The sequence below is a fragment of the Nanorana parkeri genome, unplaced genomic scaffold (genome assembly GCF_000935625.1).
Source record: "Nanorana parkeri isolate BGI_ZX_2015 unplaced genomic scaffold, ASM93562v1 scaffold270, whole genome shotgun sequence".
Taxonomy (NCBI): domain Eukaryota; kingdom Metazoa; phylum Chordata; class Amphibia; order Anura; family Dicroglossidae; genus Nanorana; species Nanorana parkeri.
In genome coordinates, this window is record NW_017306538.1 from 1,517,542 (window position 1) to 1,545,097 (window position 27,556).

At 41.6% G+C, this 27,556-nt stretch overlaps 1 protein-coding gene across 1 annotated transcript in view; it reads right to left on the reverse strand.

The window, feature by feature from the left end:
• The window catches only part of LOC108787580 (inter-alpha-trypsin inhibitor heavy chain H3-like), a 43,156-nt gene extending 15,820 nt beyond the window's left edge, over positions 1-27,336 (reverse strand). The window contains exons 1-14 of the mRNA XM_018557174.1: positions 27,243-27,336; positions 20,720-20,736; positions 19,669-19,835; positions 16,877-16,981; positions 15,965-16,130; positions 14,644-14,754; positions 13,494-13,619; positions 11,126-11,239; positions 10,876-11,044; positions 8,526-8,651; positions 7,678-7,859; positions 6,156-6,341; positions 3,703-3,839; positions 427-599 (exon numbers count right to left, since the gene is read on the reverse strand). Of these exons, the coding sequence (XP_018412676.1) occupies positions 427-599; positions 3,703-3,839; positions 6,156-6,341; positions 7,678-7,859; positions 8,526-8,651; positions 10,876-11,044; positions 11,126-11,239; positions 13,494-13,619; positions 14,644-14,754; positions 15,965-16,130; positions 16,877-16,981; positions 19,669-19,835; positions 20,720-20,736; positions 27,243-27,336 (1,873 nt within the window). The remainder of the gene's footprint in view (positions 1-426; positions 600-3,702; positions 3,840-6,155; positions 6,342-7,677; positions 7,860-8,525; positions 8,652-10,875; positions 11,045-11,125; positions 11,240-13,493; positions 13,620-14,643; positions 14,755-15,964; positions 16,131-16,876; positions 16,982-19,668; positions 19,836-20,719; positions 20,737-27,242) is intronic.
• Positions 27,337-27,556: the final 220 nt, after the last annotated feature.

Genomic DNA, 27,556 nt, shown 5'->3' on the forward strand with positions numbered 1-27,556 from the left:
TGTTGGGACACCCATCCCAATGAGGTCACAGATAGCAATACAACCTCAAACAATACTGGAATGCACTGGTGTATTTTTTTTTATTTTTTTTTGAGGTGTAGGCTGTACCATGCATGCCTGCAGCCTTGTATCCTAGTTTCTTGTGTGAATTATTTTTTTAATGTAAAAGAATAAATGTTGTTTTTACTTTTACCCCTTCCAACCCAAATTTGTAGATTGACATGCCCCTGCATGATGCCCTGTATATTCCATTATACCCTTGGTTAAGCTAAGGTCTTCTTGTAAAGTAAAGCTCCAACCAAATAGCCCTCCCTTCATAGAGATATTTGGTATATACAGCATTTCCAAGTTATTACATAGTGTACTATGACTTTGGTTACCCTTTCTGCTTATAGAAAGGTAACTGCTTCCTAAGTTTTGAAACACAGGCCATCTTACCCTCCACAAATTTATCAGCAATTATAGTTTGCTCCTTTTCTTCTTTCTGCTCAGGTTTGGTCACCACCATTGATGTTAGAGGAGTCACAAATTTGAACTTAAGAGAAAGCTCCAATGCTCGAGATGTCAGTTTTTCCTTTTCTAATGGGTCAGCATATACCCTGTGATTAGAAAATGTATATTGATATGATAAGGGATGACAAACACTGAATGCTATACTGCTCAACAATATAGATGTGGGCTATATCAAATATTTGGAATGATGTACAATCTGAGGTTTAATAACACACAATAAAGAAAACTCCAGGCAAGATAAAATCACCAGTACATATACTATTCTGAAGTGGTGAATAAAAAGGTATTTTAAATCAAACCCATTGGGATAAAACAATTGCTGATGACTGACTGTTGCATAACATTACAAGACATGATACAAAGTATATTTAGTATATTCAGATCATGGTCTCATTACCAGCCACAAGAATAAAGAATGTATCACCAGCACACCAAGGATCTTCAATCAGAAAATGCCTTCACTGACATTTCAGCATCGTGTCAAACAAGTTGCATTAATGAAACGTCAATAAAGGTGTTTTTTGGGCAAAGATCCTTGGTGTGCTGGTGACATATTCTTTATTCCTTGCAGGGACGTGCAGTCAGGAGAGGCAGGTCAGGCAGAACTTCCGCGGGCTGGGGGGATGCCTCACCCAGCACAGAAGGCACGGCCCGTCACTGATTCCTTGGATGTATGCATTGCCAATCGTAGAATCACTTCAGCATCCATCCAACCAGGGGAATACCGGTCAGGAGTACAGCGGGACATTTACTTAATTACCACTTACAGCACGTGAAAGCTGATGCTGGCAACTTGTAATGTATTAGCAAGGGTCCGTTCACACAGCTGCTTTAACGCACTGTAAAATCCATGCATTTCCACAATCAGAAGGCAAAGTGTGTTCATTTTGAATAGCACCCTTACACTGTAAAAGAATACACAGCATATATGTGGTGTAATGCACCACAGTGCACAGATGTGAATGATCTGTGCATTGTGTTAAGAAAAATGCAACTTGCAGTTTCATTGGTGCATTAAGACCCATTTAAAATGAATGGGCTTCTTATCGCAACATATGTAAAACAAGAGATAACATATATTTAGCGTGTGTGCATTAACACAACGCATGGCATGAACGGGCCCTGAGATACAGGAAACAGACAAGCAGCTGCTCAGAAGAGCCTCTTGCAGATCACAGATATACAATATGGCCAAATGTTTGTGGCCATCTAACCATCAAACCTCCCTATATGGAAAAAAAGCATGTGGGCACCCCTCCAAATGATTGAGGTCAGAGGTTCTAATGAAGAGTATTGTTAATACTACAGCATGCAAATACATTTTAGTCAATTGTGTGCTCCCCACCTAGTGGCAACAGTTTTGGGGGAAAGCCATTTCTGTTCCAGTATGATTGGCCCTGTGCATAAAACCAGCTCCATAAAGACATGGCTTGATAACTTTGGTGTCAAGGAACTCAAGTTGCCTGCACACACCTCAACCCCACTCAGCACTCTTGGGATGAACCAGAAAGCAGATTGGAAGGTCTTCTCATACAACATTGGCACCTGACCTCACAAATACTCTTTTGGTTCAGTGGACACACATTTCCATAGGCATGCTCCAAAATCTTGTGAAAAGCTTTCCCGGAAGAGCAGCGGCTGTAATAGCTCTAAAATGGAAGCCAGTTCCATAGTAATGCCCATGGTTTGGGATTGGAATGTCCAACAAGCTCTTATACTATAGGTGTCATGGTAAGTCATTTACAAACGTTTAGCTATATGGTGTATGCATTTTTAAAAATTAAGCATCGGAGACATCGCAGGTGTACATACCTTTTCTCCAGCAGTTGCTGTATGGTGAGGTAGGCCCAGAGCCTTTCAGTAAAATCACCAAATATGTACTGCTGTTTGCTCTCGGCATCTTTATCTTTGAGTTGAATGTTTTCACCGTAGCTCACTGTTTTGTTTGCCTGATAAAGCAATAAAACAATTACCTACACAAGGGTCCATTCAGACTTTAGGCTAACTATATCATTTTCAGATGTACAGAACAATGGACACAACAAAATTTGCCATTTTTCTTGTATAAAGTAATATGTTTTGATATTTTCTTTCAATATTTAAAATATAACAATAATTGAACAAGAATGCCAGCTTTTTAAAAATCCTCATTCCTGGTTACAGGGGGTGGTCTTGTCCTCTCAGGTGTGTTTTTTGTTTTTTTTTAAATGGCTTATGTGTTTGTTCATACTCTTTTATGTTATTTTGTATGTCATAGTCTGCAGAACACCAGGCTCCAGGCTCTTCTCCCCTTCAGTGGACCCCCTGGTCTAAAGTCTTCACGCCCGGTGCACATATTTTTCTTTTTGTACTTATCTTTTCCAAGTGTTTTAAGGCCAGTCATGTGACACATAGGGTCCTCCTTTTCTCCGGTGCTGGCACAGGCGTTCCCAATGATGCAAAGAGTGGTGCTGATGTAATTACATCAGCCTCACTCTCTGCATCATTACACTTTCAGTGTAAAGAATTGGTCCATAACATGAGGTGAGTGCTTTAAGCATTGGAGACTGAGCTGCTATTTTCTTATTTATTAAGTTTATGGGGAAACCCATAACAGTTGCCGTAATGTATTTTTAAATTAAAAAAGTGTAGATAGCAAAATGTTATTTGGTATGAGGCTCCTCAGTTAAGTAGAGGGTCAGCACTGGGAGAAAAGTGAGCCAATTAGCTTTCTTGAATAAACATGCTGACATACTGAGAGAGCAGAGGGAGGAGCTCATCCATCTACAACTGGCCGTTCACACTTAGACCCCGTTCACATATAGCGACATACCTTGTCAGCGGCCGGGATAGCGCGACTTTCGGGGCGACGTTCCAGCGACGATCCAGCGACGGTAGCGCGACCTTCTCCGTCGGGCTCCATAGAAAAAAAGCAAAATCGCGCAAAATCCGCCGAAAAAAGGGTCCGGTAGAAGCGACTTGCGACCGCGACGAGCGACAAAAATCTTGTGAAAAGCTTTCCCGGAAGAGCAGCGGCTGTAATAGCTCTAAAATGGAAGCCAGTTCCATAGTAATGCCCATGGTTTGGGATTGGAATGTCCAACAAGCTCTTATACTATAGGTGTCATGGTAAGTCATTTACAAACGTTTAGCTATATGGTGTATGCATTTTTAAAAATTAAGCATCGGAGACATCGCAGGTGTACATACCTTTTCTCCAGCAGTTGCTGTATGGTGAGGTAGGCCCAGAGCCTTTCAGTAAAATCACCAAATATGTACTGCTGTTTGCTCTCGGCATCTTTATCTTTGAGTTGAATGTTTTCACCGTAGCTCACTGTTTTGTTTGCCTGATAAAGCAATAAAACAATTACCTACACAAGGGTCCATTCAGACTTTAGGCTAACTATATCATTTTCAGATGTACAGAACAATGGACACAACAAAATTTGCCATTTTTCTTGTATAAAGTAATATGTTTTGATATTTTCTTTCAATATTTAAAATATAACAATAATTGAACAAGAATGCCAGCTTTTTAAAAATCCTCATTCCTGGTTACAGGGGGTGGTCTTGTCCTCTCAGGTGTGTTTTTTGTTTTTTTTTAAATGGCTTATGTGTTTGTTCATACTCTTTTATGTTATTTTGTATGTCATAGTCTGCAGAACACCAGGCTCCAGGCTCTTCTCCCCTTCAGTGGACCCCCTGGTCTAAAGTCTTCACGCCCGGTGCACATATTTTTCTTTTTGTACTTATCTTTTCCAAGTGTTTTAAGGCCAGTCATGTGACACATAGGGTCCTCCTTTTCTCCGGTGCTGGCACAGGCGTTCCCAATGATGCAAAGAGTGGTGCTGATGTAATTACATCAGCCTCACTCTCTGCATCATTACACTTTCAGTGTAAAGAATTGGTCCATAACATGAGGTGAGTGCTTTAAGCATTGGAGACTGAGCTGCTATTTTCTTATTTATTAAGTTTATGGGGAAACCCATAACAGTTGCCGTAATGTATTTTTAAATTAAAAAAGTGTAGATAGCAAAATGTTATTTGGTATGAGGCTCCTCAGTTAAGTAGAGGGTCAGCACTGGGAGAAAAGTGAGCCAATTAGCTTTCTTGAATAAACATGCTGACATACTGAGAGAGCAGAGGGAGGAGCTCATCCATCTACAACTGGCCGTTCACACTTAGACCCCGTTCACATATAGCGACATACCTTGTCAGCGGCCGGGATAGCGCGACTTTCGGGGCGACGTTCCAGCGACGATCCAGCGACGGTAGCGCGACCTTCTCCGTCGGGCTCCATAGAAAAAAAGCAAAATCGCGCAAAATCCGCCGAAAAAAGGGTCCGGTAGAAGCGACTTGCGACCGCGACGAGCGACATGGAGTTAAGACAGCTCCATTGAATAGCATTGGCCGGCGACTTCTCGTGATATCGCGCGGCAAAAATGCGCGATATCGCGGCGGAAATCACGCGACAATTCGCTATATGTGAACGGGGCCTCAATCACTGAGTGTGGACAGTTAGGTTACCAAGCTGTAGTATGAACTGTGTACACCCCTCTACTTCACCCAGCGGATGCAACTGCATGGAAGACCGGGAGCACTGCAGAGATCAAGTGAGTGCTACAGGGATGATTCTCATGAAAGTACAGAGGAAAATTAAAAACAAAAAAATGTAGCACTATGTGGAAGGAGTGAGAGGGAAGGGGATTATGTATTTTTCGGAATTGGGCTTAAAATAACTGCCCCTTGTAAGCCTAGAGGAGAATTAAAGCTTCATAAAACATTGTCCGCTTACTGACAACTAAATCCATTTCAAACTCTACATTTACACGTTTTTACATTTTAAAAAGCTTAAAGTGTATTTCCACTTTTGCAGCCAATTTCGGATTAACACATAGTTTATATTTTTTATTTTGTTTCCATTCACGTACAGTAGCATAAGCTAAAAAATATTTAAAAAATGCTTGCTGCAGTTTAGATTGCTTTTACTTGGGTTAGGGTTTCTTGGCTCTTCAAGGGTTAACATTTCTATTTGGAGGGGTGTTCAGATGTAATGTTAGGAGGGCCTGTGAGGGGTATTTTAACCCTTTCTGTACTGTGCTGGCTGATTTAATTATCATTTGTAAAGTAGATGTGAACACTGCCTGTCCTAACAAAGAGTTAAAGGAAACACAATCCTCAAATTTCAGTCCTTTGTCTTTCTATAAGGACAAGTCACTGTGAAAGTGTTGGGGGAAAAAATGAATCAGCCACGTTGCCTGCTGCAACAAAACTAAAAGGTAAGAAATATTTTTTTTAAACATTATTTTTTTGTATGCTATGGGAATCGGAACACATTACAACCATATAGAGTTTTTTTTTTTTCAAATTTGAATGCAAAAGTGGAAATGCACTTTATAGAAGAGTAAGAATTTCTGACAATCTTTTTATTGTTGTTCATGCCTACCCATCCCAATGACAATTGAACTTTTAGGGATGGAAGGTGGGAGGAAATCTCCATGCATTACATAATACAAAGTTGTGAATCCACCCAAAGACTTTTAATGGATACATTTCTACTTTGGAAATATTTAACCTGAATTACATACAATGTTTAAAATGTAGCTTGTGTATACATATTTTTTTCATATAGAATGCTTTTATTCTGAGTGTGAAATACTTACTCCTTCTGCCTTTACATTTGCAGAAAATAAGTCCAAGCTGTTATCGGTTATACGTCCAGCAACAACTATTTCACTGCCATCAAAGTAGTGTTTGAAGGTGTTCTGAGTGACATTAGATGTAACATTCTCAGGATATTGCATTTTAATGTCCGATAATGTTGGGTTTGCTATTTCATTATAGAATCCCTGAAATATACAAACAGAATTAGCAGAAGCTTAACATTCCATTGACATTTTAATTGTCTTGTCTTCAGAAATAAACTGATAATTATTTTTTAGCTGAACATAGGAAAGTCCACAATCCATTGTTAAAACTTAAGACCTTTCATGAACTTGCTTAAAATAGTCTGAAGTTCAAGTTTTACTATATTCTTGTACAACTTTAGCATGGTTTAGTGCACATTTTCGACAAACTGATTTATAGTCAGTATTATCCAATAATGAATATTGCATCCACTGCCCTCTTTAGAAGTACCTATTCAATTACCTAAAGAAGCTGGGTAAAGGGGGTGATAAATTATACCCCACTTTCACCAGCTTCTTTGGTGTGGAATCTTAAACATTATAAGCCCCAGCCCAGATTCAGTGCCTGTACTGTGGCTGTGAGCCTGTGCTCCATTCTGGGCTCCTCACTATCTCCCAGCATACAGGAGGTACCTGGTTGAGAGTCCTCTCCTCAGGTCCTGCTGGCTCTCACGTCAAAGACAGAACTAGTGGGCAGAAGTCAGGGAGGAGTTCACTCCACCACAGCAGAAGTGCACAGCGGTCAGCCACAGAAGGACACCAAGAGCAATCTCAGCTCTCCCTCCTGTTCCTGACAGGGCCCCACATGTACCACGGGCCCCATAGAGGCTGTGTGAGCAGCTATGGCAGTAGTTCCGACACTGTACTTATATATAAATGTGCTGACCTTGTTGGGGGCTGGTATGAAACAGAGGTCTGTGTTTGGGAGCCTAGTACCAAAAAGGGCTGTGTTGCAGAGTAGTGTGGAGCACAGGGCTGTGCTGTGGAGTGATGTGAAGCACATGGTTTTGTTTGGAAGTGATTTGAAGAAGAGCTCTTGGAGGTGAGTGTTGTAGCCCAGAGGTGTGCAGGGTGTGGGGCTATGATGGACAGGATTTAGAGCACAGTGCTATTAGAGGTCAATGTTAAGGTGCAGAGGTGTGAAACGAGGCATGTATTCTAAAGCAATGTGCAGGACAGCGTTGTGTTGAGGATTAGTGCAGAGCACTTGGCTGGGTTGGGGTGTGGTGTGGAGCATCCCTTGTTGAGAGTGCTGATGTTGATGAAGCAGGTAGTGGCAACTAGGGTAAGGCACGCGAGATGAAGGTGGTGCATACGCACGAAAAGTGAAAAGATTTGCACAAGAACCCCCCAGATGCAAAGACTGGAAATTGGTGTTCTTTTCTCTTTATACTATCATGGAGGATAATAATGAATCTTGTTTTTTGTGACTTGCTAATATTCCTGCAATAATTTCATGGGAATTAGGATAAACCTACTAGTTATGACAAATGTTTACCTGCATCTGCAAGGTTGCTTCAGAGTCCTCATATATACGACGGGCAATACCAGAATTTTCCAGTGCCAACTTTTCCAGAAAAGGATAATCTACACCATAGCCAAAGCCAAGACAGTACAGGGTGTATCTTCCTTGAATTGCTCTTTTTGCATTTTGCTGGATTCGTGTTGGGTTTGATTCACCTTACAATGGAAATATTTCTGGTTCAGTGATAAGACATTTGGGTTTTAAGCAGTGGTCGTCAGCTTGTTAGTAACAGAAGGCCTCAAATATTGAACCCAATATGTCCAGAGTACAACACAAGAGCATCTGTTTATAAATTACAACATTCCCCCCTAGACCCCATTCTCATATTTTCAGTGCCGTTTATGCATGTACAAGACATAGGGGTCTATTCACAAAGCTGCCGAGGGAATGACCGATCAGAAGTGGAGTGAGCCGAACACTGTTCGGCTATTCACTTCAGATGCAGGTCAGTAAGAAGAACCACTTCTGGTATGGTCAGTTTCTGCATAGACTCCAGGGGAAGGTCTTAACTGGAGCTGCATTCAGCATTGCAATTGGCAGTATGTTAGTTACAGATACAGCTTTTATGGGGAATTATAGTTTAGCAACAGGGTCACTTTCACCAAACCATTAAAAATACAGTAGATGATTAATGAAACTCAGTGTGGTCAGAAAGGCAGATAGATGATCAGAGGCAGAGTGTTTTGTATCCACTGCAGTGAGTCAGGTTGGAGAGCCTGTGTACCTATCTTTTTATTGTTCACAAAATAAAATAAAAAGATGCATAAAACGATAGAAAAAAAAAAGAGTTAACCAAACAAAAGTAATGAGAATCAACTTACCAGTATTAGCTTGACCGTCTGTCAGCAATACAATTAAAGACACACTCCTCTCTGGAACTTGCTTTAGCTGATGTGCTCTATCCAGCAGTGAGACTGCCAGCAACAAGGGGTCATTAATATTTGTATCTAGAAGATAAAACATTGCACCATTTTAATGCAACAACCTATAACAAGTGCAAATAGAACATCACTTTAAAGGAGAACTATGGGGTTAGGGCTTTTCCCCATAGTTCTCCTTAGGGGAACGGGAGGACACAAACTAGCGTCCTCCCGTATACCACGAGCTACAGCTGGTGGTACACTGAGACGCTGCATCTGGAACGGATCCCGACAATTCTGTCTGGATCCACCCAGCTGCCTGAGTGACAGCTGGCTCTGCCTAACTAAAGGCAGAGCCAGCTGTACCCGCCCCCTCCCCCGTCCGTTCCGCCAGTCAGCACTGGAGGATCGGACAGGGGTGGGGGGGAATCCCTGCAGGGAGCCGTGAATGGCAGTCACGGCTCTCTGCACGGATAGATCGAGAAGTGAGCGAGCGCCGGTATGTGTTCGCTCACTTCCCGATCTACTGAGCCGACCTGTGACAGTTTCAGTGTCACAGGTCGGCCCAGATTATGAGGCTAAGTGAAAATCACTCGTCTCATAATTCTCCTTTAAAAAGGCAACTCCATGCAAGTATAATCACTGAGTGAGCCATAAAAAACATTCAGGAAGCATTGCAGCTATGCTACGAAGGAAATCTCAATTCCACTGAAAATGTTATAAATATTTACATTTGGTTGCCCATTTCCTTACATGTTGCCTGTTTTATTAGGTGCTAGGTCCTATAAAGTGTTTTGGTTTCTATGCTGTGGGCCTAAGAAAAGACCAAAGAAGGTCTTGAGATCAGCTGTGTCTGTCTCCATGGTTGGAGCACTGAGGGGTATAAAAAAAAGGGATGAGTGCACAGATACTGGTAGGGTGGTCTAGAGTGTTACTGGAGTAGAACAAATTCTCAGCACCTTGGAGGAAAGTAGCATATGGTTTAAGCTAAAATGTGGGGAGCGGGAATAAAGAAAATGGAGAGAAAAGTTAAAGTGGACTTGAACACAAAAAGTGAAGATTTGATATCTTATAGGGATCATCTAGAATGAAAAAAAATAAAAATAATGCAGCTTCCAAATCTATGGAATGATAAGCTACAAAAATTATATTTTTGCTATGATGCACTTTAAGCAGTACCCTGAAAAATGCACCTTTTGTCTTGAATTTCTACTAAAAAATAGCAGTGCACTAGTCTAGACAATCCTGTTCTGTTCTGTATATCCGCAGTGTGAGATCATCTAAGGCACTGTTCATCTTACTGCTAGTCTCAAGAGATTTAGAGAGAGATTTGGTGATGTTACTACTGTGCTGCTCACTGGGATCCTGAGGGCTTGCAGGAAACACGCTGCACCTGAAGACCTGGAGTGCAAGAATATCTCAGATTTTGCTTCATTGATTCTGTAGATCTGTACTTCCTCCACCTCTCCTGCTTTTTTCTCATTCCTCGACCAGTTTAGATCACCAGCCACCAGGAAGGTGTCTCTGACATAAGATAGCACAGCCCTGCTGTGTAAATTTCATGATGATGGGTTCACTTTCAGGCCCTGTTCACACCTGTGGCGCGCCGTGTTTGTGCACGCTTTGCCGCACTACAGCTATTCCTTTTCAAAGTGCTGTCCCGTGCACGACAAACGCAGCAAAGAAGCTCATGCAATAGTTTGAGCTACCAGCTTCATGCACTTTTTACAATGCATTTTTGCACACGTCAACTAGTGGGCAAAAAGGTGCGCTTTACCGTCTGCATTTAGGGTGCCATTTACAAGCAATAACACAGCAATCACGTCACGTGTTTACACAACACGGTAAAAACACGTGACACGATTGCGGCGCCGTTGCTTGTTAATGGCACCCTATACATTGTCGGTAAAATGCACATCTCTGCCCACGTGTTCATAAGTACCAAACATGTACAAAAGTATAGCAGCTGTGAACAGCAAGTGTGAACGTAGACTAGCATATACGTCCATTGTAACATTTTCTTTCTGTGCGATATGCATCAAAAAGAAGCAAAATATTTCCACTCCTGATCCTCTCCACACTTTTAGTTTCCTTTTAAAGTTTGCACAGCATGGAAAGACTGGCAGGAGGCTATAGTCCTGTGCTGAGGACCTGTAAATGTCTAGCTTTAACCAATTGAAAATTTTGTTTTTACATTATTGTGATGATAATGATTATTAGATTCAATGATTTCACTTGCTGCCTGGATTTGCCGTTTAAACATATGCAGATTACACATGTGCAATGCAAAACATTTTTTTTTTTTACTTACACCCGCTAGCATAAATGTTTCTGACGAATTCCTTGGCAGCTGTTATGTTTCTTGGAGTTGCTTTCACTAAACTGTTACGCCACACTGAAGTGCCGCTGCTAAACAATATTAAATTGAAGTAGTCATGCTCTGCTGTGTCACTCAAAATTTGCAGGAGGGCTTCTTTTGTCTAAATATAGAAACACATTATTATTAGTGACAAATAACACATGTATTCTAAACATTAACACTGTTATATTTTATCTCTTACCTGATCCATTTTTTGACCCGACATTGAGCTGCTTATATCTATGACATACATAACATTTTTGGGCACTCCACCAAGTTTAGGAGCAAAAAAATGAACAAAATATCCATTGACGACCTAAAAATGAAGAAAGGACTAAATCAACTTTTGTCTGTAAGTTTTTTTTATTACCGCAGAATAAGAAAGCAATATGAATGTAATATATTGCAGCTTATCAATCCTTGAATGTGGTAGTTACATTACTTTTCTTTTTCTTTGCCTTTTGTCATTTATGTTCCTCTGGTGATCTAGCCAGTACATCTGTTATTTCTCAACTTCCTTTACCATACTTAGCTGTTCAGCAAAAGTGGCAGACAGGGTTGCAGGATACACTTTCACTCTTTCCATATGCCATATCGCAGTGGCAGTGACAGCAGCATGGCCCAGTATGCATACTTCCATGTTGCTGACTGCTAGCTTTCTGTTGAAATTAATTTGGGCCTGTGGCAGCTATGGCGGGTGTCAATGGCTAGAGTGAAGAGAAATTAGCAAATATCCACTCGCTAATCTCACCTCTGGTTAATGAACCCAGAAGCAATGAGGATTTTGTCACTTCTGATTTCTGAGCTGTTATTCTTCTATCACTGTGGACAGGGATGAAGCTGGTCAAGCACAATCTGTGCTTGATCGGCTTCATTAGAGTACATAGATCATATTGGGGGTCTAATAGACCCCTAATGTCTCTTTGAAGAAACCCTGTCACCAATAATGTGCTGTCACATAGGGGGCTTGTGAGACTAAAAAGGTAAAAAATAGAAAAGTTAAATGGAAAAAATGAAAACATTTTTAAAGCCCCTCGCCCCCATGTACACACACACATATGGATGTAAACACATGCATTGGGTGCACCTACGTTCGAAAACCATTGTGCCAGAGCAATAGGGCCATAGTTCTTTGCTAACTCTAAAGTGATGACCTGTAAAGGTTTTTAAAGTGTCCCCTGTGGCAAATTTGGGGTACCATAGGTTTTCACTATTTCATGTCCTGTAACACACCAGGCCCCTGCTGGTCTAGAGACGTGTGGATCACAGCTTCAGATATAGCACTTGTAATTCAATATAAGGCACTCAGATTGGATATAGTATATGCAGTTCAGTATAGGGCAGCTGTCAGTGGTTATAGTATTTGTAGTTCAGTATGAGGCAGCAGACATTGGATATAGTATATGCAGTTCAGTAGAAGCCAGCTGACATTGGATATAGTAGCTGTAATTCAGTATAGGCAACTGAGATTGAATATAGTACTTGCAGTTCAGTAGATAGCGGTCCCGCAGTGCCAGTGGACAACAGTTGTGTGGCAGGCGATGTTGTTCCCTCAGATGTGGGAAGAGAGGGCTGAGGGTAATGAGGCAGTGCGTGGGCGGCTTCAGTAGCCGTAGACCGGCTGAGAGACGGGAGGACAAGAGGCAGCTGGCTGCCTTTGAGGATGGGGCTCTGTCCGGCCCAATAGTGAGGGACGTTCGGTGAGTCGCGGAGGAACTTGCCTGGTGTCAACACACTTGCACGAACGCCAGGCAAGTGAATCCGTCGGCTTATACCAACGAAGGGGAGGAGCCCACTGACGTCGACTCTGATGACGTCTTTGCGGCCCCGACGGAACTCCCTGACGCACCGGGACCGAAGGACGGGTGAGTCCGTTACATGTCCACAGCCAATTTTGAATCTTGACATGTGTGGTATATATTTAATTGGTGCAACTTTATCAGTGAAAGTGTTAAAATGAATCTGTGACCATGCTATGAACATTTAAGTGAATTAATTAATTCACTGTTTATTTAGTTTAGCTGCTGTCCTAGCCATAGCTAACATCAAAAGTTTTAGGGGGTGGTATTTTGGGGTTTTCAATTCTTTTTTTTAAATGTATTTAAGTTTTATTAATTTAAACAAAGAAACAGTACACAAATCACATAAAGATATTCAAAGATTATTGAACAATTATTGAAAAAGGCATGAATGACATAAGAGCACTCATGTCCCATAATATAAGAAAAATATTAAGGACTGGAACAAAAGGGAAGGAAGACAATTAGACAGGGGAATGATAAAGACAAATGACAAAGACAAACTCTGGTTATGGTGGGTTTTCATTTCTTTTGTGGTATAATGTTTTTTTATTTTATGCTGATAGAGCCTTTTCTTTTAGTTTTTGGAGTGCTCAATGCACAGTGGGGTCCACCCTAAAATTACAAACCAGACCCTTAATCCGAGCACTGGCCTGGCAGGGCAGTAAAGGGTGGGGTGAGTGAGCCCCCCCCATACCAGGCCACGTGCTATCAACATTGGGAGGGTGCATTTGTGCAGTCTGAGAGATCTTCAAAAATCGAACTTATTACCTGTATGTTTTCCGGAGATTCTCTGAGTACATCATATGTCACAGTAAAATCTCCATCCAGTATTGTAGTAGTACAGTTAGCACAGGTTCGCTGTTGATTTATTGTGGGTGTAAAAGAGACTTGACCCTGAAAGACAAAATAAGGGTGTATTAAACCTAGAACTGATATGGACAGTTTATCTATTTCTACATTTATTTGCCTCATATTTCAAATAGGGTGGAACAAAACATTCTGTTCTATTTTGTAAGTAAACTTTGTCAATTTGAAAAGACTTTGCCTTCTTTTAAATGAAACTTTTGCTGGTAAATTATGTCACCATAAAGCTGGCCATACACCTATCGATTACCATTCGATTTCTTTTGTGCCCTCACCGTTGTTCGATCTCCGCCCGAATACCCCATCATGCACAGACCAATTCATTTAGTGGCAGTATTACTACCCCTTATTCATTTACATGGCAGGGCCAGATATCTTGGGCCCCTTATATTAAACTCACATCCTCTTAGGGACTGGATGTGGGCAAGAGGCCCTTGTCCCCATCAACATCGGGACATCAGCTCCATGCCAAAGAAGGGGGGCTCTGGCAAGGTACCATTCTATGTTGAGGGCATGCGGCCTGGTTTGGTTCAGAAGGGGGAAGCCCACGCCATTGTTTTGTCTAGGATCCCCCCTTGGGTCTGGTGCCTGATCTTTACGGGTCCCCATGCCATTTCTTTCTGTTTTTTGTGTGGAGTTCCCCCTAAAATCCATACCAGGAAATCCTCAAGGATAACGGTCTAGTATAGATTTTGGAGGAACCGTACGTCTATTTTATTTTGCTTGGAATCCCACTCAAAATCCATACCAAACCCTTAACCAAGCACAGGTTCTCATTATGTTACAGAGAGCAACCAAGTACTGGACCAGGCACATAAAGCAACATGAAAGGTGACTACTAGAGGTGAAGTATGCAATCATTTGATCTCTCCACAGTGACGAAATTCTTACACATCTCTTGAAAATATCTTATAGGACCAACCTTACATTTTAGATTGTGTCTTCACTAAACTAACAAAAAAAACATGTATTAATAGTTTTGAACACTGAAGAGGAGACAGGAATGTGAATTCCTGATAATACAACGACAATCACAAACTTGACTGATTTGTACCTTTTCTCCAGCAAATGATTTTTTGATGGCTGGCCGCAAATCATTTGTTATAAATGATGCTTTGGCATCTAAAAAGCTGATGCCTTGTGGTTCTTGTATATCTACAGTAATCTGATATAGGGGAAGAAGGAAACAAGTTTAAGATATTAATTTATTAAATGACATTTCTCACATTAACCGGCATTCTTTAAAAGCCAATATGAAAAATTTACAAATGTAAACATATTAATTAAGAGTACAACTAGTTTGTCTATCAAAAAACAATGGCTTTCCATATGTAGCTGGGGTGTCTGAGAAACTCAGAAGGATTTTTTAAAAACATCACATCCCTGTCTGCTTTAAACCCAACAATACAAGTTAATAACACTTCCTAGGCTCCAATTATGCAAATGTAATCAACACCTGGTTGTGACTAACAGATTATGTGGATTGGAGCAACATTCACCATATTTATTTCCAGATAATTTTTGTACAAGTCATTCTGAATTAAGAAAGCTGGTTGGATGACCAGTGAAACATCTTCAAGAAAAATACAGCAAGTCCAGTAGCCTTGACTTATATTTTACAGATATAATGGCTTTCAGTGTTCATGATGGCCTCCCCTAAACAATCCATCATTGCCTGCAGTTAAATACTTATACTTGTACAGATTAACAAATGATATGCACCGATACAAATTTGACTGTGGGTCATGAATTAAGACTGTACTGAATTAAATCATGTCCTTTAATGGCTAAAAAAAAGGTTTGAAAATACACACAATATGGTAGTTTTAACTAGCTAAATATTATGCAAAATGTCCAACAGCTAAAAAAAAAAAAACTGTTCTCCCTCTCATATAACTGCTATTGGAATCGTCACTTTTTTATGTCTCAACATTTCCAAACGTGCATATAAAACATAAATAATAATAGATTTATTTGGTTGGTTTAAAAAAAAAAAAGGAATGGGTTGCCTAACTTGACAAAATGCACCTCAATGCTATTGTGCGACCCTCTCAAAATATCAGAGGCCACACTTGAGGCCGTCCATAATCTTGAAGTTGACCAGCACTGCGACAGAGTACTGATGATATGCACATTTCCTAATGTTTTTTGCACTTCTTTATGGTTCTGTTTTTGCCATCATGCAAGAATCTCTAAGACAGACACACTTAATACCTTTGTAACCTTTACACTCTGATCTGTAGAATGTTATCAAATGCGTAGTTTATTTAATTCATCCATTCATTCCTTTATTCTCTAATTCATTTACATATTCAAAGGAGGAATATAAGTTATCACCATATATAGTCAAATTAAGTTGATAAACTGTAAGCAACCTGAAAGTTTTTAACAAGTGTTTTCGGTTGGACTTTGATGAACATCTCATATTTTCCAAGGTGACGCTTCAACATTTCTTCATAGACTAATTCAAATGTAACTTTACTTTTCGCTGCCACATTGACTGACACTGTAAATTTCTCGGTCTTCCTGTCAGAAGAGGCACTGTAAACAAAATCACCATCAATAACATCAAAAAAAATTGTAACCTAGTAATGTCAAGCAGCTGTATAGTAAGGCAGCACACATAACTGACAGCGTTTGTGAACAATTTATTTAGAGCATTAGGTGAAAAAAGTTTAGGCAAAGTAACATTATAGAATTAAAAAGGAATGACTTTATTACTTGAATGTTGTATTTGGAATGGTTGCATGAGGAGATAACATATGGGCATAGCACTGACTGGTTGTAGATCAGGGTTCCCCAAATGGTCAATTTCGATCCCCAAAAGGGGTTCAGTACATTTCTAGGTGTCAAAAGTTAGTTAATAAATGGCAGCAGGTAAACTGGGGTCAATTAATCTTTTGAGGTGTCTGCGAAGCTCAAGGCGAGACACTAGTCCTGAAGATGAGGTGGCCAGTGGCATTATAGTGTGTTTAACCCAGCGATGGATTTTAGCCACCTGCCAGGGCGGCCTTAAACTGTATGTTGTTATTGGTCAGTTCTTGGAGAGCCATTGAGTACACCCACTTCAAATTCAGCATTGTAACAACCATAATGGCAGTTCCTGATACCAAGAAAAAGAATACACAAATTCATAGCTTTGTTTACCAGTGAAACAATGTGCCTGCATCTTCAAACCAGATAGTATTGCTAGAACCTGTTTGTTCTTATGGGATATATTTTACACTGTTTTGTATGCACTGTGTAATGGTCTCACATATTTTTACTGATTGTAAAGTTAGATTTACCTTACGAGTCCTGCTGTCTGTCCTCTAGAAACAGCTGTTTCATACTCTTTCCTTGCAACTTCTTTTTTCTTAATTATTCCAGGATACTCTTCTCCATCAATTGTCCTTCATTAAAAAACAATGTTTTTTATTACTAATCATTTGATAGCATTTTCTACTATGTTAGTTAACATGAGCTTTTGTGGCAGTACAAAAAATATTATTACCAAAACATAAATATGTTTTAAAAAACAATTTCTGGCAATTAGAAAAAATAAGAAAACAACTACTGCTATCTACTAAACAACAAGGTCAAAAGTCGTCAGAGACTGCCAGTGCCGATCTAACTCTGGAAATGTTAGTGGCTTGTCTTTTTTGCAGATCCAAAAGCTTGAATATTTTCTTATTTACTGTCCTGGAGGAATCATTTATATCATGCATTCTGACTTCAATTAACTTTGTTTGCTGCATGTTTTTTTTTAAATTTTATTTGCAGCAGATAAAAAAAAAATCAGTGGCAGTCAGATTGAGGTCAGCAATGGAAGCCTTCATAAAGTTTACTTTATTCCAAGTTCTGTGTAATCATCAACAGAATAAACACACATGCTTCTCTACATTGTCAGGAGGAGAGCAATTAGACTTTAATACTGTACTTTAATACATGTGTGCTGTGAAACTTCCTCTCTCTATTGTTCCTGCATGGCATATCACATACAAGCTTCTATGACTAGTTTGAATCAATTGGTGGCTGTGAGAAAGCTCTTAGTATTAAGATTTTTTAACATCAGGCTTTCTTTGTGAGAGGCAGCAAAGAGGGTGCTCCAGCATCACCAGTGGTATGTCCCAGGATCACCAAATTAAAGAAAAGGGTACCAGGGGAACTGGTGCAGTATATCTGTGTATGGATAAAATACTGAAGTAATGGAGGGGTAGACTATGCTACTTGTATGACTCCTGTGGGTGTAATTTTAGGCTCTAAAATCCCATGCAACAGGTTAATGAAAGTTTGAGAGGTTGTGTGTAACCAGGTTTGTGACCATCATTGATCTCATTAGGGAATGATGGCAGGTTCCCCTGACACAGCAAGCTTAAGAAAAGAACATTCTTCCCCACAGGGTTTGTTTCAGTATGCCTGAATACACTTTCGGCTACAAGGAACCCCAGCAAATGGATGATAATCTTAGGCCTCATCAACACTTTGCAGTGGTCTAGCTAGATGATATGGTTATTTTTAGCACAGATCAGGAAAGTTGCCTCTCTAAGGTTCAGGCCAGCCTAAATTCCATTAGAAAAGTGATGCCTCCTCTGCAGTAAAAAATAACTTATCTGCCTGTTAGCAATCTTCTTTACAATGTACACTGACCTGCACATGCACAGCTTAGTGTACATTTCCAGCAACCCTCGGTGCCAGGATGAGTGAACTACCATGCACGTGCTTGAGAGTTAGGTAATTAAGGCAGTCAATCAAGACGACTGAAGACCCCATATGTGGAAGAAACTGGGGAGAAGATGTTGGGAGGAAGCTTGCGGACATTGCATTGCTGCAGTGGAGGTGAATATTTTGCAACCTTTAGTTTCAGCACACCTGAAAAAGTGTGCCACAGGTTTGCAAGAGGCCCGGTATCTTGGATATACCATTGGGCGGGGCCTGATAAAACCCCAAATCCATAAGGTAGACGCAGTCAGGGAGTGGCTTTCAAATGTCACCAAGAAATAAGTCAGAACTTTCCTGGGTATTGTTGGTTAATATCGTAGATTCATCTCAAATTTTGCCACTGTAGCATTAAGTGACCTGACCAAAGGCAAAAACTGTGAAGGGATCAAGTAGAGACCAATGGTTGAAGAAGCCTTTTAAAGTTTGAATCAGACTGTGTGTAGACAAGCTGAGCTGGTAGCCCCAGGTTTTTAACAAAGAATTTGTGGTCCAGACTGATGCCAAAAATGTAGGTCTGGGGTCCGTGCTGTCACAAATGTTAGATAGAGAGAAGCACCAGGTGGTCTATTTAAGTTGGAAGCTGACTTTGGAAGCTGACATTAAATCGGCCTTGGAGGCTTTATGCTACTATTTGCTGGGGCATCACATATGACTAATAACGGACCACGTCCCTTAACATGGATGTCCGAGGCCAATGAGCACAACTCAAAGTTTGCCTGCAGGTTCCTGGCCCTCCTCTATTTTTCATTCAAAGTGGAGCACGGTGCTTCTTGTAATAAAAAAAAGGTGGATGCCCTCGTGAGAAGACACACTGTTTCTGGGCAGCAGATGATTGAAACATTGGGTTCAAACGGTTGGTGGGTATCTAATAGACAGCCCCAGCTGGTCAAGGGTATAGTCCAGAATGTGTCTGCAGACTTTTGCGTCAGATAGGCTGGTTGGCTCCCCGCAATCTGGCTGTTTAGCATTAGACAGAGGGTTAATAGCTGCACAGAGCTGATCAAAAAGTCCAGTGAACAGCCAGAAAAAAAAATTTGTATTGCTTGTGAGAGAGTGGACTTTGTTATTTTGTTCTGCGTACAAGCAAAAGTGTGCAAGAAGCCCTAAGATGCAACCTGATGTTCGAGCGGGCTCCTTACAAATGCTCCATTTGATGCTGATCTCTACACTATACATACAGTATGTGTGTCTAGAGCTCAGATTCAGTGGCGGAACTACCGCCGGTGCAGGCGGTGCCGGGGCAACTTAGTTCCGCCACTGCTCAGATTGTGTGCAAAATGGGTAGTATGTACACATTGCTAGGTCTCTACATGCATCATAGAGTATATAAAAACCTAACATATTAATCTCACACCTGTAAATCCCAGGGAATACTTACATGGTAAAATTGGTTATGAAAGCAGTTTTGGGCAGATCCACATTGAAGAAGGCTTCTTGAGATCTATTAGCATGATTAACGGCCCTGCTTTTGATGACATTATGGGCAAAACGAGATGTGACCTTACTGATGATGCTAATGTTGTATACCTCTATGCCATCCACATTCTGAAAAACATAAAACAGTTGTATAGAATACAGTCTTCTATCTATTAAAGTTATGACTCAAGTCTTCTGTGCCAAGAGTCTCATTTAAAATGCAAGCCTGTGTGAAGTGTACAAAGCATTATATTTGTTAGTGCCATTTTCTACTACAACAGCCAAGAGGTGGCGGAGCTGCTGGGGACTGAATTATTGGGGGGATTTTATTTTGCATAAACTGTAATTGGGCTTTTAAACAAGCCATCGCTAACCTTTGTAGCTGCTATCACATTTCAAATAGAAGCAGTATCTTCTCAGCATTCTGTCCTATCCTTCCTTCCTGAGCACTTACTCTGTGTTTGACTTAAATAAATTGAACTAACTGTTGAGAAATCATGGTAAATAGGGACATCTGCAAAGCAAATTATGGACAAAATCACATGCAAATCAGGCTGCCTGTCAGTTAGCAAAGGCTATGCAAAGTTTTTTTTTTTTTTATATATATTTACAGCACCCTGCACCTTAAATCCTGAGAAGCAAACTGAGACAAATGTAACACTGGAGATAATACAGATTTTCACTCAAAATAGATGCACAATTAAAAAGTGATCAGGGGAAGGCTTTATTCTGTCACAGAGCTATTTTAAAGCAGATGAGGAATGCAGTGGCGTTAACAGAGTAACGGGTGCCCGGGGCAGCACAAAATTTTGCACCCCTGCCCCCCCCTCCCCGGTGATATGTGGTGGTGTACAGGTTTTTAATATGAAAAAGGTTATTTGAAAAAAAATCAAACATCAAAAAAGTGAATCATCAGATTGCATCTTCCCATTAAAAACCTTTGACAATGTTGTCCAAAATCAAAACCAAAAGACGGCCCCGCACACTTGCTAAATAATGGACAATCACTGTACTGGATCTATCACTGACTCTGTGGAGGGTTTAGAGGGTTAATGAGGACAGCAGAAAGTCCGCGGACACCAATCTCTGTCTTATTTAACCTAAAATGTAATTCCTTAGACAAATGGAAATTCCTGACTTAGTTGTACTAATCCCCTTCCTCTAGGTAGAGTATAGTACATCCAAAAGTCTTCAGTGATATCCACCAATGTTGGTCTCAGGGCCGGCCTTAGGGGTGTGCGAGCTGTGCGGCTGCACAGGGCGCCATGGAAACAAGGGCGCCGTGCGGCCGACATAGCTCGTCCTGGGGCGGCTTCTCTCCCCTTCACCGCTGGCCATCCGATATGACAGCGCTCCCTCGTCCGCCGCCCCCCCCCCACTTCAGGGCGGACGGATTCAGGCATTGGCGTCTTCTCGAGGCAGGGCGCATGACGTCATATAACACCGCACGTGTTGGGCGCCGCCATCTTTCTGTATATCTAGGTATACACCAAGATATACACCTATATCGGCGTGTGACGTCACCTGACGCCAGGCATGCATGGCGTCATATAACATCATGCTCCCCGCCTCCAAGATGGTGGCACGCATTCACAGAACACGCCGGTGGCCAACATGGCCGCCGCACATTCTCAAACAAATTATTATGTGCCGGAATATATTTTTCGTATATTTGGACATATAGTAATTCATTCATTTTACATATAGTCTAGGTTTTGTGTTCTGTTTTCTATTTTTACTTTTCTAGATACACTTACTTTAAAAAAGGGGTCGGCATGACAACCTGACACTTTATTTTTATAGACTCTATTTTAGTTTGACATTTATTGTTTGCCTTCTGTTGATTTATTTGATAAGAATACTTATATTGTGCCTACAAGTTTAATACCTTTGAATAAAAGTTACATTTTTATCATACTTTTTAATATGTTTCTTTGCGGCTTAACAAAATAGGAGTCTTTAAATGATATTGGGCGAAATGGGTGTGGTTACGGGGGGTGGCCACTAAAGGGTGTGACCACTGAGGGGTGTGGTCACTGATGGGCACTGTAAAGCTTTCTTGCACAGGGCGCCTAAAGGCCTAAGGCCGGCCCTGGTTGGTCTCCTCAGAGTGCGAGTAATGACACCGGTGGATATCGCTGAAGACTTTTGGATGTACTATACTCTAACTGGAGGAAGGGGATTAGTACAACTAAGTCAGGAATTTCCATTTGTCTAAGGAATTACATTTTAGGTTAAATAAGACAGAGATTGGTGTCTGGGGACTTTCTGCTGTCTTTATTAAGGGCCCAGTCACACCATCAAGAATACGTTCCAGTGCATTCGGCCTCTGGAACACACTGACGGTGCATTGAACTCAATGGCCCCGCAGCCCGCGGTGCGATCGCTGGCACCGGAATGCGTGGCACATTAGTGCCTGCGTTCCGGTCCAATGCGATCTGCCAAAAATGCTGCAAGTATGCCCCCTCCCGCCCCAAAACAAAGTGAGCCAGCCAGGTTGCCTTCCAGTGCATTCCAGAGGCTGAACGCACTGGAACGCACTCTTGATGGTGTGATAGGGCCCACACCCTCTATACCCTCCATGACCTCCACAGAGTCAGTGATAGATCCAGCAACAGTGATTTTCCATTATTTGTGAAATGTGCGGGGCTGTCTGTATGAGTGGGAGTGTGAATGGTTGTGGACAACGTTGTCAAAGGTTTTTAATGGGAAGATGGAATATGAACTTCCACTTTTTTGATGTTTGATTTTTTCTATTAAACTTTTTCATATTAAAATCCCTAAGGCTTCCTTCACACCAGATGCAGTGTGTTTCGTCCCGATTCTAGCCAGAACGCACTGCCTCGCATTGCGGCCGGGTCACTTTTTTGTGGGGCAGCAGGGGGTGTGGTGGGCCATTGAAGTGAATGGCACCGTAGCCACGCCCTCTGGCCACAATGCGAACGGCCGCACAGGATCGCAAGGCACATTATGCCTGTGGTCAAAATGCTGCAAGTACTATTTTGCTTGCACCGGACCGCAGGCATAATGTGCCTTGCGATCACGTGCGGCCGATCGCATTGTGGCCAGAGGGCGTGGCTACGGTGCCATTTACTTTAATGGCCCACCACACCCCCTCCTTCCCACAAAAAAAAAGTGAGCCGGCCACAATGCGAGGCAGTGCGTTCTGGCCAGAATTGGGCCGGAACGCACTGCATCTGGTGTGACTGAGCCCTAAAGCCGTTTGGTCCCTCTTCAGTTCAAACCTGCTGAACTAAATGGTGTTCTTGTAATAGAACACAGAATAGTTGAAACTTTCAAGTTCAGCTATTCTGTGTTCTGGAATGGTGAGTAGTCCCTCAGCCGTCTGACACGGTCCTCCTGGCTGGTGTCAGTTTACACGGGCCGGAGGAAGCTGCAGGGGGAGACCGAGAAAAAAAAAACATTAAATCACTCACCTTGTCACAGACGTGCTGGTCTCCGTCTCTCTCTGCACTGTGAAGCTGCTACACGCTGGGTCCTCACGCCTGAGGCCCCCAGGGCAGCCCTTTTATTGCCTGTCAGGGCAGCCCATTATTGCCGGTAAATCTTTAATTCGCCCGCTTGTCACTGCCCGGCGGCTGGCGCCCCCCCAGCCCTGTGCCCGGGGCAGATGTACCGGCGCCCCCCTAGTTGTTACGCCACCGGAGGAATGATGCCTAATTATTATAAAGCTGTCTATTTGCTCCTCTTTATGATGGCCTTGAGGTGTAACAAAATTGATAACTGTCTCCCAGAGTTTTTTGCTGTAAACATTAAGTTTACTTCATAATTCCTGTACCTATGTAACTACATAGGTCAGTGAGGGCTTGTTGCAAAGCTCATGTACTGCTTTTGAAAAATATGGAAATATTTGAATGTTTGTAGCTGGGTCACAGTTCTACTTTAAGTGTGTTGTATGAATAACTGCAATAAACATATTGTGTGAATAGTCTGTGCCATATAAAATCGGTATTCCCTATCCCTCTATAACATGAATTATTAGCATGAGTAAGAAGAGACAACAGTTAGCAGAAAACAAACAACTTTATAAATGTGCACATAAGAGAATAAGGACAAAAGAACAACTTAAACATTGCTTTGTTCATTCTATGTAAAAAAAAAAACCATGAAACTAAAACTTGTCCAATTACTTTAACAAATACTTGAGGTCCTTACCATGGTAGTGCTTCTCTTCTGTGGGGAAAACAGACATTATAAGTAAATAAATAAATAAATAAAAGTATGTGTTGCATTTAAAGTACATCAATAAGTTGTATGTATAAGCAATAAGACAGCAGCATATTGGAAAAGTGTAAGTATTGGAGATTTAAAAGTTTAGCCCAACCTAAGATGATATTTCATCTATAGGTGGGGTCTGGTGGGCTGAATCACTTGCTGTGTTTTTCTCTTAAAGTGACACTAAACTCAGGAGTTAAATCTTAAAAATGCATTCAAGTACCTTAACGATTAACAAAAATGTATCTTATTTGGGTATCACTCAGCTGTAGATCCTCAAACCATCTCTGAATTCACGCTGACACTTTCACTTTTGTTCCCCATGGTTCCTGTGTGTGTGATGTAAAGTAGCCACCACTCCATGCTCACTCTCATGATGGGCTATAATCTCACATTTAGTTTACTAATTGTTTGAGTGGGCATCTATTTGGCAAATGAGGTTTAATGTTGATAAATGTAAAGTTCTGCACTTGGGGACTAAAAAACATGCATGTGTCATACACTCTAGGGGGAGTATGTTTGGGGAGTCAATGATGGAGAAAGATCTGGGTGTTCTGGTAGATCATAGACTGAAGAATAGCGTGCAATGACAAGCCGCAGTTTCTAAAGCAGCTGCCCCTTGAGCAGGTTCTGTTCTGCAAAACTCTTACCACTGGCCCTGCATCTCAGCACTGACAGCAGAGCACTGGATGATCGCAGGGCAGAGCGAGTGACACGGAGAGAAGAGCTGTGTGTATGTGTGTGCTGGAGGAGGTGGCTCTGCTATGACCTGGAGGGGGTGAAAAATGCACCTTCACTTGTGCACACAAAAATCTTTGCACCGGCCCTGCCCTTGTGCCCGCAAAAGATGCACCCGCGCCACTCTTCTGTTTAATGTGAGATTGATATTGCAGTTAAAGATGGCCCTGCCCTGTACAAAGCATTAATAGGACCACATCTGGAATATGCAGTTCCGTTTTGGGCACCAGTTCACAAAAAGGATGTTGTGGAACTAGAGAAAGTGCGGCGAAGGGCAACTAAACTCATAAGAGGCATGGAGGAGCTCAGCTATGAGGCAAGATTAACTGACCTGAATTTGTTCTCTCTGGAAAAGAGGCGATTAAGGGGGGACATGATCACCATGTATAAATACATAAGGGAACTTGGAGGAATCATCATGTCTAGCAGGGAACAAAGTATCGGACACACCTGGAAGTGTCAGATAACAGCATCACTATTTGTTCTTCAAGGAAGCAAGAATTGTGCTCACCACTCCTACTTTTACAGGTTGTATGAGATTGTTTAAATAAAACCATTTGTTTTTCTTTTTGTGTCCTATGGGGGAGATTTCCCTTCACTTCTTGTACCAGAGACATAACAGGAAGTGATGTTGTGTATCGGAATCAGCCAAATGGTCACACAAGTGGTAATGTACAATTTTACATTCACGGAACACTGGAAATTTAACAAAGATTGCACAGTGGAAGAAAAAGGAACAGAGGATAAATAAAGAACAGCTTTCTTGTTGTTTATGTATTTTTGCTTGCCTATTAAGCATATGGAACAAAACATAAAAAAAATAAAATAAAGAACAAGTATTACTACAATCAAAGAAGTAATAAGCACGTAAATGACCGGGAAAGCTCCTCTACTGGCCACTAGGTGGCAATACAGTACTCCAGTTCTTCTGAGATATTGAAAAGATACTTGCAGTGTCCTCAAAGGACTGTCACACTTCTCTCACAGGGAAGCAAGTTTATACCAGAGACAGGTGACCCCAGGGCCCAGGTAGGCTTCACACTTGCACCGATGCAAAGGCCTTTAATCAGGCGGTTCTGATGGCTGGAGGCAAGGCCACCCCACTCTGTGCACACAATTTGCCGCATTGTTACCACAATGTCCCCTCCAGTGACTGGGGCTTAAACAGAAGCTACATGCTCTTGTGCTCTCTGGTGGCCCACACACCAGATTGAACAGTGGAGGATCCAGGCTTGGGTGACAGCTCACATAACCAGTCACTGCTTTTCCATCAGAGGGGCTCTCTCTAAGCACCCAAGGGCAAAAAGAGCTGAAATTCATATTCGCTGGGCATGCCCAGGAGCACAGGGAATGATGGGAGTCCAGCGACTTGTGGGAAACTGAGTTAAGGGGACCCACACCTGTCACTCGGGAAAGCAAGTAAAGGGGCACTCCGCTACAGTAGAGAAGTCTCTCAAAAGTGAGGAGAAATCCCCACTTAGACAGTTGTCACTGGAAAGGAGGGGGGTCTCCACTGGAAGATTTTCCCTCTAATCCCGCTTTAGTAACTGCAACATTTCGGGTATCTTATCATTTTTTACTCGATGACGATGGTCACCAGAATAATTCGAGATGGTCAATCTCCCCAGAGACACAGGCAGTAATAAAAACTTGACAGGGGTTCCACTCTATCCAAAACGAAATAAAAACGTTCTGGCTACAGATACACTTTAATGACATTATTAAAATGAGACTAAACTCAGGAATTACATTTTAAAAATGCATTCAATTACCTATTAACAATACTGTACCTTATTTGTACATCACTCAGCTATAGATCGTCTAATTATGTATTTATTACAGGTACTTATATAGCACCAACAATTTACACAGTGCTTTACAAAGTTGCACATTCACTTTAGTCCCTGCCCTCAAGGAGCTTACAATCTATGGTCCCTATCTCACACGCATACATACGAGGGACAATTTAGACAGGAGCCAATTAACCTACCGGCATGTCTGTGGGAGGAAACCAGAGTACCCAGAGGAAATCCACACAAGCACAGGGAGAACATACACACTCCTTGCAGATAGTGACCTGGCCAGGATTCAAACCAGGCACCCCCACTCATACAAGGCAGAAGCACTAACCACTACACCACTGTGTTACCCAATCATCTATGAATTCATGCTGACACTGTCCTTCCTTCTAGGGGGTGGCTACTTTTGTTCCACATGGTCCCTGTGTCTGTTGAAAAGTAGCCACCGCTCCAAGCTCACTCCCATGGTAGACTACAATCTCAATACAAATTAATAAACTAAACGTGAGATTGTAGTCCATCACAGGATTGAGCTTGGAGTGGTGGCAACTTTACAACACACACAGGGACCATGGGGAACAAAAGTAGCCACTCTCCAGAAGGAAGGACAGTGTCAGCATGAATTCAGAGATAATTTGAGGATCTACAGCTGAGTGATGCACAGATAAGGTCCATTATTATTAATAGTTAAGGTAATTAAATGTATTTTTAGGATTTAACGCCTGAGTGTCACTTTAAGCAGCCAAAAAGGAAGGGTGAGAACTGACCTGAATGTTCCGCAGTCCTTCAATCAGGAAGTCACCTTTTATCGGGGATAGAACATAGAAGAACAAGATGGCTACCAGCAGATGACCCATGTTTGGATGTTTACTGGGCAGCTGGTTCAAGGATATTCTTGGATTCTTTTAAAAGAAGGTTCGTTCCTAAAATACAAGATTACTGTTTAGCCATAGGAAATGAAGAAAAACATAGCATTTTGACTTACCTGTAAAATCCTTTTCTTGGAGTACAGTTCAGGACGCAGGCAGATTCAAAGACATCTGGGCAATGTGCTGGTATCATCAGGTGATTGGACAC